Source organism: Mustelus asterias, chromosome 15, assembly GCF_964213995.1.
Source record: "Mustelus asterias chromosome 15, sMusAst1.hap1.1, whole genome shotgun sequence".
Classification (NCBI taxonomy): Eukaryota; Metazoa; Chordata; class Chondrichthyes; order Carcharhiniformes; family Triakidae; genus Mustelus; species Mustelus asterias.
The window spans coordinates 85,031,266-85,044,169 of NC_135815.1; the positions used below are offsets into that span (position 1 = coordinate 85,031,266).

Genomic DNA, 12,904 nt, shown 5'->3' on the forward strand with positions numbered 1-12,904 from the left:
TGATATCTGAATGTTGCCCTGAAATAAGAGATTGGATTTTCCTGCAAGAAGGACAGTAGAGTCAGAAACTCTACTGGCCTTTGCAGCCATTGCCAATCCAGTGGCCCCACTCCCAGCAAAAATCACTTCAGGACTGAGGAGCCATGCAGTCACAGTTAACAAAAATACTCACCTGCCACTCACATTGAATTTGCCTTTGTTAAGGTCTGCTTAGAGAAAGTTCTCCACATTACAAAAAGGATATAGCAACCTACGTTACAAGAGTTACAAGCATGTCACCAGAGTTGAGAGGGTACAAAGACTGAATAGGCTGCGGCTCTTAATTTTAGAAAAGAGAAAACTTTTCTCTAAACTGCAAAAGAGAAAAAAGACCACCCAACAGAGGTCTTTAGAATTCTGAAAGAGTTTGACAAAGTAAATATACAGAATATGTTTCACTTCTGGAGAAGTACATTAGCGTGAAGTCACTAATAGATCCAGTAAAGAACGCAGGAGAAACTTCGTTAACCATAGAGTGTTGAGATCTTGATGGGTAGATGCCCCCTCCTGAAAATTCATTAAAAAGGTTCATAGTCAGTTACTGCCTGCAAAGCCAAACCTCCTCCCCCTACAACCCCTGTAGCATTATTAAACCCCATGATCTGTCCCTCTTGGTTGTCACAGAGCCAATTTCTTCCGCTGTTTCTTAACAATGATAAGATCCTGTTTGGCTCAGGATAGACTCATTAGATCAAGCAACCTAAAGCAGAATATTATATTGAACATGCCATCAGAACTTACTGTTTCAAGGTTAGGGTCCTGCCTTATATATTTTCTCAGGTACAGCAGTGCTAGTTACTCCTGTAAATCGACCAGGTATCGGAGATAGTACCCAGACTAACTGTACAATAGGATAACCTGTGTGCATGTCACAATTCATGCAGGATTACTGACTGTAAGCTGTTAAGAAATGACTGGGAAGAAGATTCCATTTGAATAATGAAAGCAGAGAAGGCAAATACCACTAAAGGGCACCAGCACCTTGGTCTCACTGAACTGAGCCATGGTGTGAATACAGATTTGAACTCCTGTTGCTTCCAATTAGTTACATCCCAATTCAACAACTTTACAAAATAATTGTCTCATTTACATTTTAACCTCTCTTTGGACACAGTGTAATTCATGATGGGCTTGAGGCAGGCAGGAATATGTTTACTATATGAAGATGTAAATAGCTGTCAGCCATGGATCAGTAATAGTTTTCTTGCATCTGAGTCAGAAGACGTGAGTTCAAGTCCCACTCCAAACTCTTGAGCACAGAATACAGACTGATACTTTGTACCCCAGGGAGTGCTGAACTGTCAGAAGCGATGTCTTTTGACTGAGACATTAAACTAAGCCCCAACAGCCATCTCAAGTGGACTTAAGTGATTGTCCAGTGAACAAAGTATTCCTACTTACTCACTTGCAACTTCCATGATTAACATGCATTTAAACAATTATTCCAAACACAAAAGTTAATGGTGATTAATTGGCAGTCCTCACAATAGTACATAACATATTGTAGTTTAGTTTATTTACTAGTGTCACAAGTAGGCTTACATTAACACTGCAGTGAAGTTACTGTGAAAATCCCCTGGTGGCCACACTGAGGGAGAATTTAGCATGGCCAATGCACCTAACCACCATGTTTTTCGGACTGTGGAAGGAAATCGGAGCACTCGGAGGAAACCCACGCAGACATGGGGAGAATGTGCAGACTCCGCACAAACTCAAGCCGGGAATCGAACCCGGGTCCCAGGCACTGTAAGGCAGCAGTGCTAACCACTGTGCCACCATGCCGTCCAATGTGTTGCATTTTCCCACATTAGTGGGTTATTTACTTGACTTTAGCAAAAACTTTAGGGGCGGCATGGTGGCACAGTGGTTAGCACTGCTGCCTCACAGCACCAGGGACCTGGGTTCAATTCCGGCCTCGGGTCACTGTCCGTGTGGAGTTTGCACATTCTCCCCCTGTCTGCATGGGTTTCCTCTGGGTGTTCCAGTTTCCTCCCACAGTCCAAAGATGTGTGGGTTAGGTTGATTGGTCATGATAAATTGCCCCTTAGTGTCAGGGGGATTAGCAGGATAAATATGTGGAGTTACGGGAATAGGCCTGAATGGGATTGTGGTCAGTGCAGGCTTGATGGGCCAATTGGCCTCCTTTTGCACTGTAGGGATACTATAATTCTATAATTCAATGAAAATAACTTATAATTACCCTCCTTATTCTCTCAATCAGCATGGTGAACATTTCCTGACTCATTTTTCTGTTCAAAAACCCAAACAGCTGTCACTGTCTCTGACTGACTCTTTTCATTTCCCTGTGTTCGTATTTTGAGAAGGAGGATCTACTCTCCACTCCTTCAGCTCAGGTCTTTTATAGCGCCCCTCCCTTCATTCCACCATTGGCACAGCAAGATCCCACAAATAGCTCGGTGACCGGATAATCTGTTTTATTGATGTTGGTTGAGAGAACCGGGAAGAGCTACCCTGCTCTTACTGACTATCAAAAGGCCAAATGGAAGCTCATTTTAAAATTTCATCCAAAGGACCTTAGTTCTGACAGTGCAACAGTTGCCTCGTGCTGGAATGTCAGCCTAGATTTAGTGCTCATGTTTCTGGAATGGATGCACAATCTTCACTCAGAGGCGAGGCTGCTACAAACTGAACTGAAATTCAGTATTGCAATTGATATTGTTTTATTCATCATTATTATTACAAGGTTTAAGAATGTATCCTGGTTACATTCAGAGAAACTGTATTTACACTCGTAGTTGACTAAACAGCAGACGCCTCAGTGATTCACCTCTCTTATTTGCCATTTGCTGCTGAACTTCAAGCTTACCGATGGCTACTTCTGGTAATACCATGGGCTCTAATTGTGTTTTAACAGCATGAATACGACAGGAAGAAAAGAAGTAGGGGAGTTCACAGTATTACACGCTCTGACAGGCTGGCATCCTGAGATCGTCCCACTCCAGTAAGTACCCATGAACAAACTAATTTTGAAGTTTCCACCTTAGATCAATTAGTTACTGTGTTTATTAACTTGTGTGTTGGAAACAAAGCAGAAGGGCAGCACGGTGGCACAGTGGTTAGCACTGCTGCCTCACAGCACCAGAAACCCAGGTTCGATTCCGACCTTCAGTGATTGTGTGAAGTTTGCACATTCTCTCCGTGTCTGTGTGTGAAACCGGGTGCTCCGGTTTCCTTCCACAGTCTAAGATATGCAGGTTAGAGGGATTGGCCGTGCTAAATTGCCCCTTACTGTCCCAAGATGTGTAGGTTAGATGGAATTAGCCATGGGAAATGTGCAGGATTACAGGGATAGGGTGGAGGAGAGGGCCTGGGTAAGACACTCCCTCAGAGATTAGGTGCAGACTTGAGGCCAAATGGCACTGCAGGGATTCTATTCTATGTTACATTTGAAATGGAACATTTGTAAACTACTGTGTAATAATGTACATATTTATAGCATTATAGCCTAGAAATTGTAGATGGCAATATTAGCTGGCACGCCTCTTAAAACTCTGTTCCTCCAACTTCAGCAGACTATTTATTCCCATTTCCTTTGCCCTACCATGGCAGCCCTGCAGTCAGTTGTCCGGACCCTAAACTCTAGAATTCCCTCTTTAAGATTCTCCACTGTCTCTCCTCCAAACCATTTATTAAACCTACCCCTTCAACAAAATTTCTGATGATCTAATATCTTCTTCTTTGGCTTGGTGCAAAATTTTGTCTGATAATGTTACCACGGGGAACCTTGTGATGTTTTAAAAAATTAAGCGAGTTGTTATTTTCAAGGGATATTTCTGAGGCAAAGTAAAGTGAGTAAATGTTATCCGGATGGGGTGGGTCACAGAGGCAGCACTGGGAGCAGGAATCACTTCCGCACGAGCAACATGCAATCCACTAAACATAGTCTTGAGGCGGCCGCCCAATTGACTGCCTGGAGGTGCAGGGCCTGTCTAATTGACTAGCCAGGCAGGCATCAAGACACCGATGGTGGCGTCACCTAATTCAAACGTGGGGGCTGGCACCATCTTTAAAGTGTTATTAGCCCTTTATGCATTGCTGTCTTGTTGCTAAGGATTGCCTCAGCAACAATGCAGAAGATTCCTGTGACAGACTTCAAGATCCCTACACCCCTTTGGCAGACCTAAGGACACCAGAATCCCTGTGGAAGCCCTGAGGGCCAAAGTCAGGAGGCTGCTGCCGCCATGGCAGAGGAAAACATTGGACGATCCCACAGTTTAACGATACCTCCCTGCAGGTTCTCTCCCAGGCTGTAAGCTCAAGTTGGGACATCCTCTTCCCAAAGGATGGCATGAAGACACCATCTTGCCTGATGAAGCAAGCCTGGATGGTGATTGCAGAGGATCTCAGCAGCCATTCCATGTACATTGATGTAGACCCTGAACAATTCATCCAGTTCTCCCACCCTAAAGGAGAGTTGTTGTAGGTCGAATGGATATTTTTTTAGGTGGTACAACTGCTGTTGTACTGTTACTTGGACAGTCACGGGTGCATGGGAATCACTGGATCTACATGATTTATCCTAAACATACATGGGCTGACAGATACTTTTCTAAATCCATTCTAACCACAAGTAACGTAAGAATGTGGAACTTGTGGAGTGATTGAGGCAAATAAGGTAAAATGACATATTGATACAATGAGATGAAGTAAGATGGGAGAAAGCTCTTTGGAGCATAAACACTGGAATAGATGTGTTTGGTCAAATGACCTGTTCCTGGGCCTTAATGTAATGCTAGAGAAGTTAATTACTCACATCCATACCTTCTAAATGTGTCATTAATCCCCACCTTTAATATCCAAAATGGCTCAATAACATTCTTGAGCCATAATTGTGACCAATGTGTTGCAATTATTTTTATGAACACAGCCTATCACGAGTGTGATGGAATACGCTCCACTTGCCTGGGTGAGTGCAGGGACAACAACATTCAATTTGTCACCATCCAGGTCACAGCAGCTCACTTGATTGGCACTCTATCCACCAATCTGAACATTCACTCCCTCCACCACCAACTCACAGTGCCAGCAGTGTGAACCATCTACAAGATGCACTGCAGCAACTCACTGAGGCTCCTTCAACAACACCTTCCAAACCCCTGACCTCTACCACCTAGAAGGACAAAGGCAGCAGATGCATGGAACACCACCACTATCTGCAAATTCCCCTCGAAGCTACAAACATACCTGACTTGTAACTTTATTGCCATTCCTTCACTCTTTCTGGATCAAAATCCTGACCCCCTTCCTAATAGCACTGTGAATGAACCTAAATCACATAGATTGTAGCATTTTAAGAAGGAGGCTCAAATCCAATTTTTCATCAGCTATATGACTCAAATTCTCATGAGGACTAAGGAAATAGAGCTATTTAAGTGACAATTATTGCTCAGTTGATACCAATCCCACCTCTCAATCAGACAAGTTTAAGCTCCATTCCAAGCAACCTGAGCACAAAGTTGCCCAGTAACCATCTGTCAGGTAAGACCTTAAAGCTTTGATGCCTTTGCAGGTGGACATAAAAGATTCCAGTGCACTATTTTGAAGATGAACAGGGTATTCCTGGTGTCCTGGCCAATGTTTATTCTTCAACCAACACGACAAATACAAGTCATTATCATATTGCTGCTTGTGAAACTTTGTGCAGAGATTGAATGCCATGCGTCTTACATTAAGTGTCGAATTCGCGCGAAAGCTGGAGTAAATCCCGCTGGTTTTTTCAGTGCAATGCAGAGTGCACCAGCGTGATTCACATGAAAACTCAGTAGGCAGGCCTTATTCCCGCTGGAGAGACTGGCAGCATAGCGCTGAGCGGGCCACTGCACATGCGCTGATCTGTCAGAGTGAAGATCGGCGCATGCACAGTAGCCCCGCACTGCCAGTCTCCCAATCACTGGCCAGCTCAATTGCTGGCAAGCCCTACAACCCCACATCACTGGCTGTGCAACCCCCCACCCGCAACAGCCCGATCGCTGGCCCCCAGGATGTGGCCAGGCCAGCCTCGGCCCCCAGCCCACCGCGCGCCCCCCCCCCCCCCCCCCCCCCTCCCCTCCCAGGCCACAACGATCGCCCTCCCCCCCTCGGCAGTCCTGATCTCCCGAACCCCCAGGTAGGCCAACCCCCCCCCCCCCCGCCCCCCCCACACCAATGGCCAACCCCGATCACTGGCCTCCCTCCCTCTTTCACCAAACCCAAGTGCAGAGTGGCAGCCAGATCCCCCACCCCACCGATCTCCCACCAGAGGCCCCAATGCCCGGTGGGCAGTGCCACGATTCCCCTTGGGCAGTGTCAGGGGGGCCCAGGCTGGCAATGCCAGGCTGGCAATGCCCAGGGGGCACCCCTCTTATCCCCTCGATGGTCCCCCCTTCACTTGAGTGGGATCGGACCATGGGGAGCTGCTGTGAACACCGCTGGAGTAAAACACTCCTGGCGATGGGGGGAGAGTGTAGCAGACCTGGAGACTTCAGTCCGGGGCCGCTAATTAGATGCAAATTACATTCTCATACTGGTTTGAATACATTATGATGGCGCCGGAAACCCAGCAGCCGGAGACTCACAGAGACTATGGTGCCCAGCGGGAATCATGCTAAACAGCCTCCGCTTGAGTCTCCCGGCCCACTGCGCAACAAAAGCAGTGCAGCGGGCTGGGAGAATTGCCCACAAAATCTTTTTCCTTTACTTTGAGACCTGAGTGCCAAGTTAGTGTAGGCCAACGCCCTCTCCTCATGGCTGATCATCAGTTTAAACTCCATTTTCCCACCCATTCCCCAAATCCCTCGACTGCACCAGCACCCAAAAAGCTACTTATTTCAACCTTTAATTGGTGAATGTCTCACTTCCTGCAGAATGAGCACTTCAGTCTGTGCAGCTGCTTTAAAAATGTAGGCAAGATTTTTATTCCTTTATATTTTAAAACATGCCAATATGGAAAAAATGCTCCTTGATATGTTCCCAAAGTATACAGTTTATTTTTGGCAAATGTCTTCCAGATCTGAGCAGCCTGAAAGAATGTGGTCCTTTCTGAAGACTATGGTGCCAGAGTTCACCTTTGTAAATGAGGAACCTGTTTTAGCCAAAGCACCTTCAGTGGAGTCAATAGATAAAATTATAAAGGAACATGAAGAAATAGCGGAAAGTGCCAGCTTCAAGCCAGTTGAGAAAGCTGCCAAAGGTACATCCATTGCATTTCTTTTCAAAATTAAGTGGCCACCTGAATTGATTTTCCAACCTCATTATTCTCTCCATCACCAAAACCGCTTCATTTCACTGCTGTAATGTTGCCTGTCTGCACTCCTGCCTCAGCTCCTCAGCTGCTCAAACTCTCATTCGTGCTTTTGTTACCTCCAGACTCAACCAACGTAATTCTCTCCTGGCTGACATCCCACCTTGCACCCTGTGTAAACTTGAACTCATCCAAAACTCTGTTGCCTGCAACCTGACCTGCACCAAATGCCATTCACCTACCACTCCTTATGCTCACTGACATGGATTGGTTCCTGGTGCAGGAGCATCATGTTTTTAAAATTCTCATCCTTGGGCCCGATTTTACCATTTTCATTCTAAGTGCCGAATCTGGGCGTAATGCAGATCCGACTTAGAAATCTGCTTTCAGGCGCCCCCAAACGCTCTCAGCCATCTCCAGTCTGATTCGCGCTGTGGGCAGGGCTTAGCGCAGCTGGAACGATCAGAGCTCTGAACTGCGCATGCGCAGTTAGAAAAGAATTGGAAAAAGCGCACCCGTGTCGCATCGCTCTCGAGCCGCAGAAAGCAGAGAAAGCGGCCCGAGAGCGAAAACCAGGAGTGAGGGTGTATCTTGGGGCAGGGAGGAGGGCGCAGATGGATCTCTGGTAGGGGGGGGGGGGGCAGATGGATCTCTGGTAGGGGTGGGGGGGGAGGGGGCGCAGGGGGTCCGCTGCCATACTGCGGGCGATCGGTGGGGGGGGAGGGGGGGCAGAGATGGCGATCGGTCTGGGTAGCAGGGGGTGGTGGATAAGGGGGACAGTGATGTGTGTGTGTGTCCCTTATTCACACCTCCCCATTACCCAGACCGATCACCACCACTGCCCCCCTCCCCCCACACCGATCGCCCGCAGAGTGATAGCGGACCCCCCGCATCAGAGATCCATCTGCCCTCCCCCCACCAGAGATCCATCTGCCCCCCCCTCCCCAAGATACATCTCACCAGCCTCCCTCCTCTCCCCCCCAAGACAACGATCCGGCTTCACTCCCTCCTTCCTCCCCCCCCCCCCCCCCCCAAGACAACGATCCAGCCTCACTCCCTCCCCCCCTCCCCCCGCCCCCCAAGACAACGATCTGGCCTCACTCCCTCTCCCCCTCCCCCCGCCCCCCCCAAGACAACGATCTGGCCTCACTCCCCCCACCCCCCCCAAGACGACGATCTGGCCTCACACCCCCCCCCCCCGACAATGAACTTGCCAGAGAATGGTCTGGCCTCACTCCCCCTCCCCTCCAGAGGAACATCTGATCCGCCTCCCCCCCCCCCACCACCAGACAACGATCGGCCCTCCCCCCTCACCCCCGCCAGAGATACATCTGATCCTCCTCCTCCCCCCCCCCCCCCCCCCCCCCAAACCAGGCAACGATTTGACCTCACTCCCCTCCTCCCCCCTCCAACCAGAGAATGATCTGACCCGCCTCCCTCCTCCCCCCCACCACTGATCTGAGTCAGAGAGCCGTTGGAAACACTGAACGCGCTCTTCAGAGGCTGGAGCACCCGCTTCAGACTTTTATTTATCAGGTCGCTAAAAGCGCGGTTCCGGATCGGCAAACGCGGTGGTAAAGGGGGAAATGCTGATAGAGTTGGGTGGGCAGTTCATTAATTAAATTTAAATGCATGCTAATGGATTTAAATCGTCGTTGCGCCTGATTTGGGCGCGGAACGGATCCCCGCCATTCACGGGTCTCGGTAAAGTAGCGATCTGCGCGGAGGCGGGTGCAGATCGCAATAAAGGCCTCACACCCGACTTTACCGTGATTTCACGCCCGAAAACGGGCGCAAATTGTTGATAAAATCGGGCCCCTTGTGTTCAAATCTCTCCACTGGGCTGGATTTTATACCCCAGGGCTGGCAGCTTTGAAGGCAGCGGGGAAGCTTGTAAAATGTAGCACAAGGCCTGCCCTTCACTGACCTGTCTCAACTTTTATGGGAGACGCTGCATAGAAATACAAAAACATAGAAGATAGGAGCAGGGGGAGGCCATTTGGCCCTTCGAGCCTGCTCCGCCATTAATTATGATCATGGCTGATCATCCAATTCAATGGCCTAATCCTGCTTTTTCCCCATAACATTTGATCCCATTCACCCCAAGTGCTTTATCTAGCTGCCTCTTGAATACGTTCAATGTTTTGGCATCTTCTACTTCCTGTGGTAATGATATCCTAAATGGTCCACCTTGAATCCTCAGACTGTGACCCCTGGTTTTGGACTCCCCCACCATCGGGAATATCCTCCCTGCATCTACCCTGTCTAGTCCTGTTAGAATTTTGTAAGTTTCTATGAGATCTCCCCTCATTCACATTGGAGCCTTTGGGCCTATTAAGGCCCTTAAGTGGCCAATTAATGCTCTCATCTTGCCCCCATTGCTATTTTATCCACAGCGGGGAGGCCCATCAGAAGCAGATTGCCCTACAGCTTTAGCTGTGTGGGCCAGTGTTGGCAAGGGGGGGAAGGCTGCCTCTAGTGTGGTTCCCCAGGGTTAAGAACAAAGAACAATACAGCACAGGAACAGGCCCTTCGGCCTTCCAAGCCCGCGCCGCTCCCTGGTCCAAACTAGACCATTCTTTTGTATCCCTCCATTCCCACTCCGTTCATATGGCTGTCTAGATAAGTCTTAAATGTTCCCAGTGTGTCCGCCTCCACCACCTTGCCTGGCAGCGCATTCCAGGCCCCCACCACCCTCTGTGTCAAATATGTCCGCCTGATATCTGTGTTAAACCTGCCCCCCTTCACCTTGAACCTATGACCCCTCGTGAACGTCACCACCGACCTGGGGAAAAGCTTCCCACCGTTCACCCTATCTATGCCTTTCATAATTTTATACACCTCTATTAAGTCTCCCCTCATCCTCCGTCTTTCCAGGGAGAACAACCCCAGTTTACCCAATCTCTCCTCATAACTAAGCCCTTCCATACCAGGTAACATCCTGGTAAACCTCCTCTGTACTCTCTCCAAAGCCTCCACGTCCTTCTGGTAGTGTGGCGACCAGAACTGGACGCAGTATTCCAGATGCGGCCGAACCAACGTTCTATACATCTGCAACATCAGACCCCAACTTTTATACTCAATGCCCCGTCCTATAAAGGCAAGCATGCCATATGCCTTCTTCACCACCTTCTCCACCTGTGACGTCACTTTCAAGGATCCGTGGACTTGCACACCCAGGTCCCTCTGCGTATCTACACCCTTTATGGTTCTGCCATTTATCATATAGCTCCTCCCTACATTATTTCTACCAAAATGCATCACTTCGCATTTATCAGGATTGAACTCCATCTGCCATTTCTTTGCCCAAATTTCCAGCCTATCTATATCCTTCTGTAGCTTCTGACAATGCTCCTCACTATCTGCAAGTCCTGCCAATTTTGTGTCGTCCGCAAACTTACTGATCACCCCAGTTACACCTTCTTCCAGATCGCTTATATAAATCACAAACAGCAGAGGTCCCAATACAGAGCCCTGCGGAACACCACTAGTCACAGGCATCCAGCCGGAAAAAGACCCTTCCACTACCACCCTCTGTCTTCTGTGACCAAGCCAGTTCTCCACCCATCTAGCCACCTCCCCCTTTATCCCATGAGATCCAACCTTTTTCACCAGCCTACCATGAGGGACTTTGTCAAACGCTTTACTAAAGTCCATATAGACGACATTCACGGCCCTTCCCTCGTCAACCATTCTGGTCACTTCTTCAAAAAACTCCACCAGGTTAGTGAGGCATGACCTCCCTCTCACAAAACCATGCTGACTATCGTTAATGAGTTTATTCCTTTCTAAATGCGCATACATCCTATCTCTAAGGGTTCATTGGAGCAACCCACCTCCCAGGTCATACTTCCCTACTTCCTTCCCTTTACCCTTGTCCCACTAGTCTCTCAAACCTGGCCTCACCCCCACATCCCTCGGCTGGGCCTGCTGGCCTAGCCCCAGGAATAGCCCAGACTTAGCTGTCAGTCCAAGCACCACACGCTCCTCTTCTATTGGGAGCGCCTGTAGCTCCAGCTGTGGCCGCCACTCAAACCTGATGCTGCAGTAACTACAGAGGTACTGGTCATGCAACATTCTAAGATGGGACATCTTCCTGAGATAGGGGTGAAATCTCACCTTGAGCCAATTGGCACTGCTCCCAGTGATAAATTGCTTATAAATAAAGGATGGACTCTTCCCAACTTGTTAGCCAGGGACAAGCAGGGATTGCGATGCACTGTAAAATGCAGCTCATGGTGTCACCACTGTGTATCCCTGTAATCTTCTCCAGCCTTAGAAATCCCAACTTCCACTACCACCCACCTCCCCACCAAGACCTCCGAGGGGATGTGACACTGTCTGGAATTAAGTGTCCAGAAGATAACTCTCTCCCCCCTTGCTGAATTGTAGTGTCCGGAGTTCAGACTCTAGCTCATCAAATCTAACTGGAGGTTCCTGGAGCTGCAGACACTGACACTGTAGACATGGTTGCTCTGAATCACACTGCTGTCCATCAGCTCACACTTGCTATAGCTGAAACGCATCAACTGCCCTGCCATCATTATTGTACTTTATTTAATTAATTAGGGTTTCAAGTTTAGAAACATCACTCAACAATTATTTATAGTTATATTAAGTCACTTAACAGCTGAAACTATAAATTTAATACAGTACTATCTTTCCCCAGTACTAATTTAAACTGTAAGTTTTAGAGAGGATAAAATTAAGGAGGACACAAAAAGCTTTACAACTCACTGATCAGTCTCCGAATTGGTTATCTAATTAATGCCTCTGGATTTCAGCTCTCAGGTCACGTCCCAGTCTCTCGCTCGGACCACTCCTTGTTCTATAAAAGACCTCTTACCTCATATTTAAAATTCCTGCATTCACCAAAATCCCGAGTTCAGTCCTCTGTCAAAATTGTACCCTGCCGAGTTGGCCACCATGTGCTTACTCCGTGCACTAGCAAAACCTCCTGTATTTATACCAATTGGAGTTCCAAAGACCTCAGTCAAGCCATGCTAGCAAGGGTACCAGTTCAACTAGCCACCTAATTAACTAACTGTCCATCTACCATTGTCATTACTGCTGATTAGGACAGAAAGAAACTGCAAGTTAATGTTAAAGTTAAATTAAATGTTGAACACAACACCTGACTAGGTTTTAGATGGAAATCAACCCTTAAAACACTTCAAATTCTCTCACTCACCAAATTTGTAGAATCATAGAATCACTACAGTGTAGGAGAGGCCATTCGGCCCATTGAGTCTGCACCAACTTACCAGTCAGAGTAACTTATCTAGGTCCTCCCCCTCACCCTATCCCCATAACCCCACACATTTACCATGGCTAATCCATCTAACCTACACATCTTGGGACACCAAGGGGCAATTTAGCATGGCAAATCCACCCATCCTGCACAGCTTTGGACTGTGGGAGCACCTGGAAGAAACCCATGCAGACACGGAGAGAATGTGCAAACTCCACGCAGTCACCCAAGGTCAGAATTGAACCCTGGTCCCCGGAGCTGTGAGGCAGCAGTGCTATGCCACTGTGCCACCATGCCGCCCCAGGTTCCCGAGTTCAGTACTCTGTCGAAGCTATACTCTTGTCAAGCTGGTCTCCATGTTACTTACTCATCTT

At 48.1% G+C, this 12,904-nt stretch overlaps 1 protein-coding gene across 1 annotated transcript in view; it reads left to right on the forward strand.

The window, feature by feature from the left end:
* The window catches only part of adgb (androglobin), a 287,462-nt gene that overhangs the window by 74,549 nt on the left and 200,009 nt on the right, over nucleotides 1-12,904 (forward strand). The window contains exons 7-8 of the mRNA XM_078230490.1: nucleotides 2,915-3,001; nucleotides 7,047-7,228. Of these exons, the coding sequence (XP_078086616.1) occupies nucleotides 2,915-3,001; nucleotides 7,047-7,228 (269 nt within the window). The remainder of the gene's footprint in view (nucleotides 1-2,914; nucleotides 3,002-7,046; nucleotides 7,229-12,904) is intronic.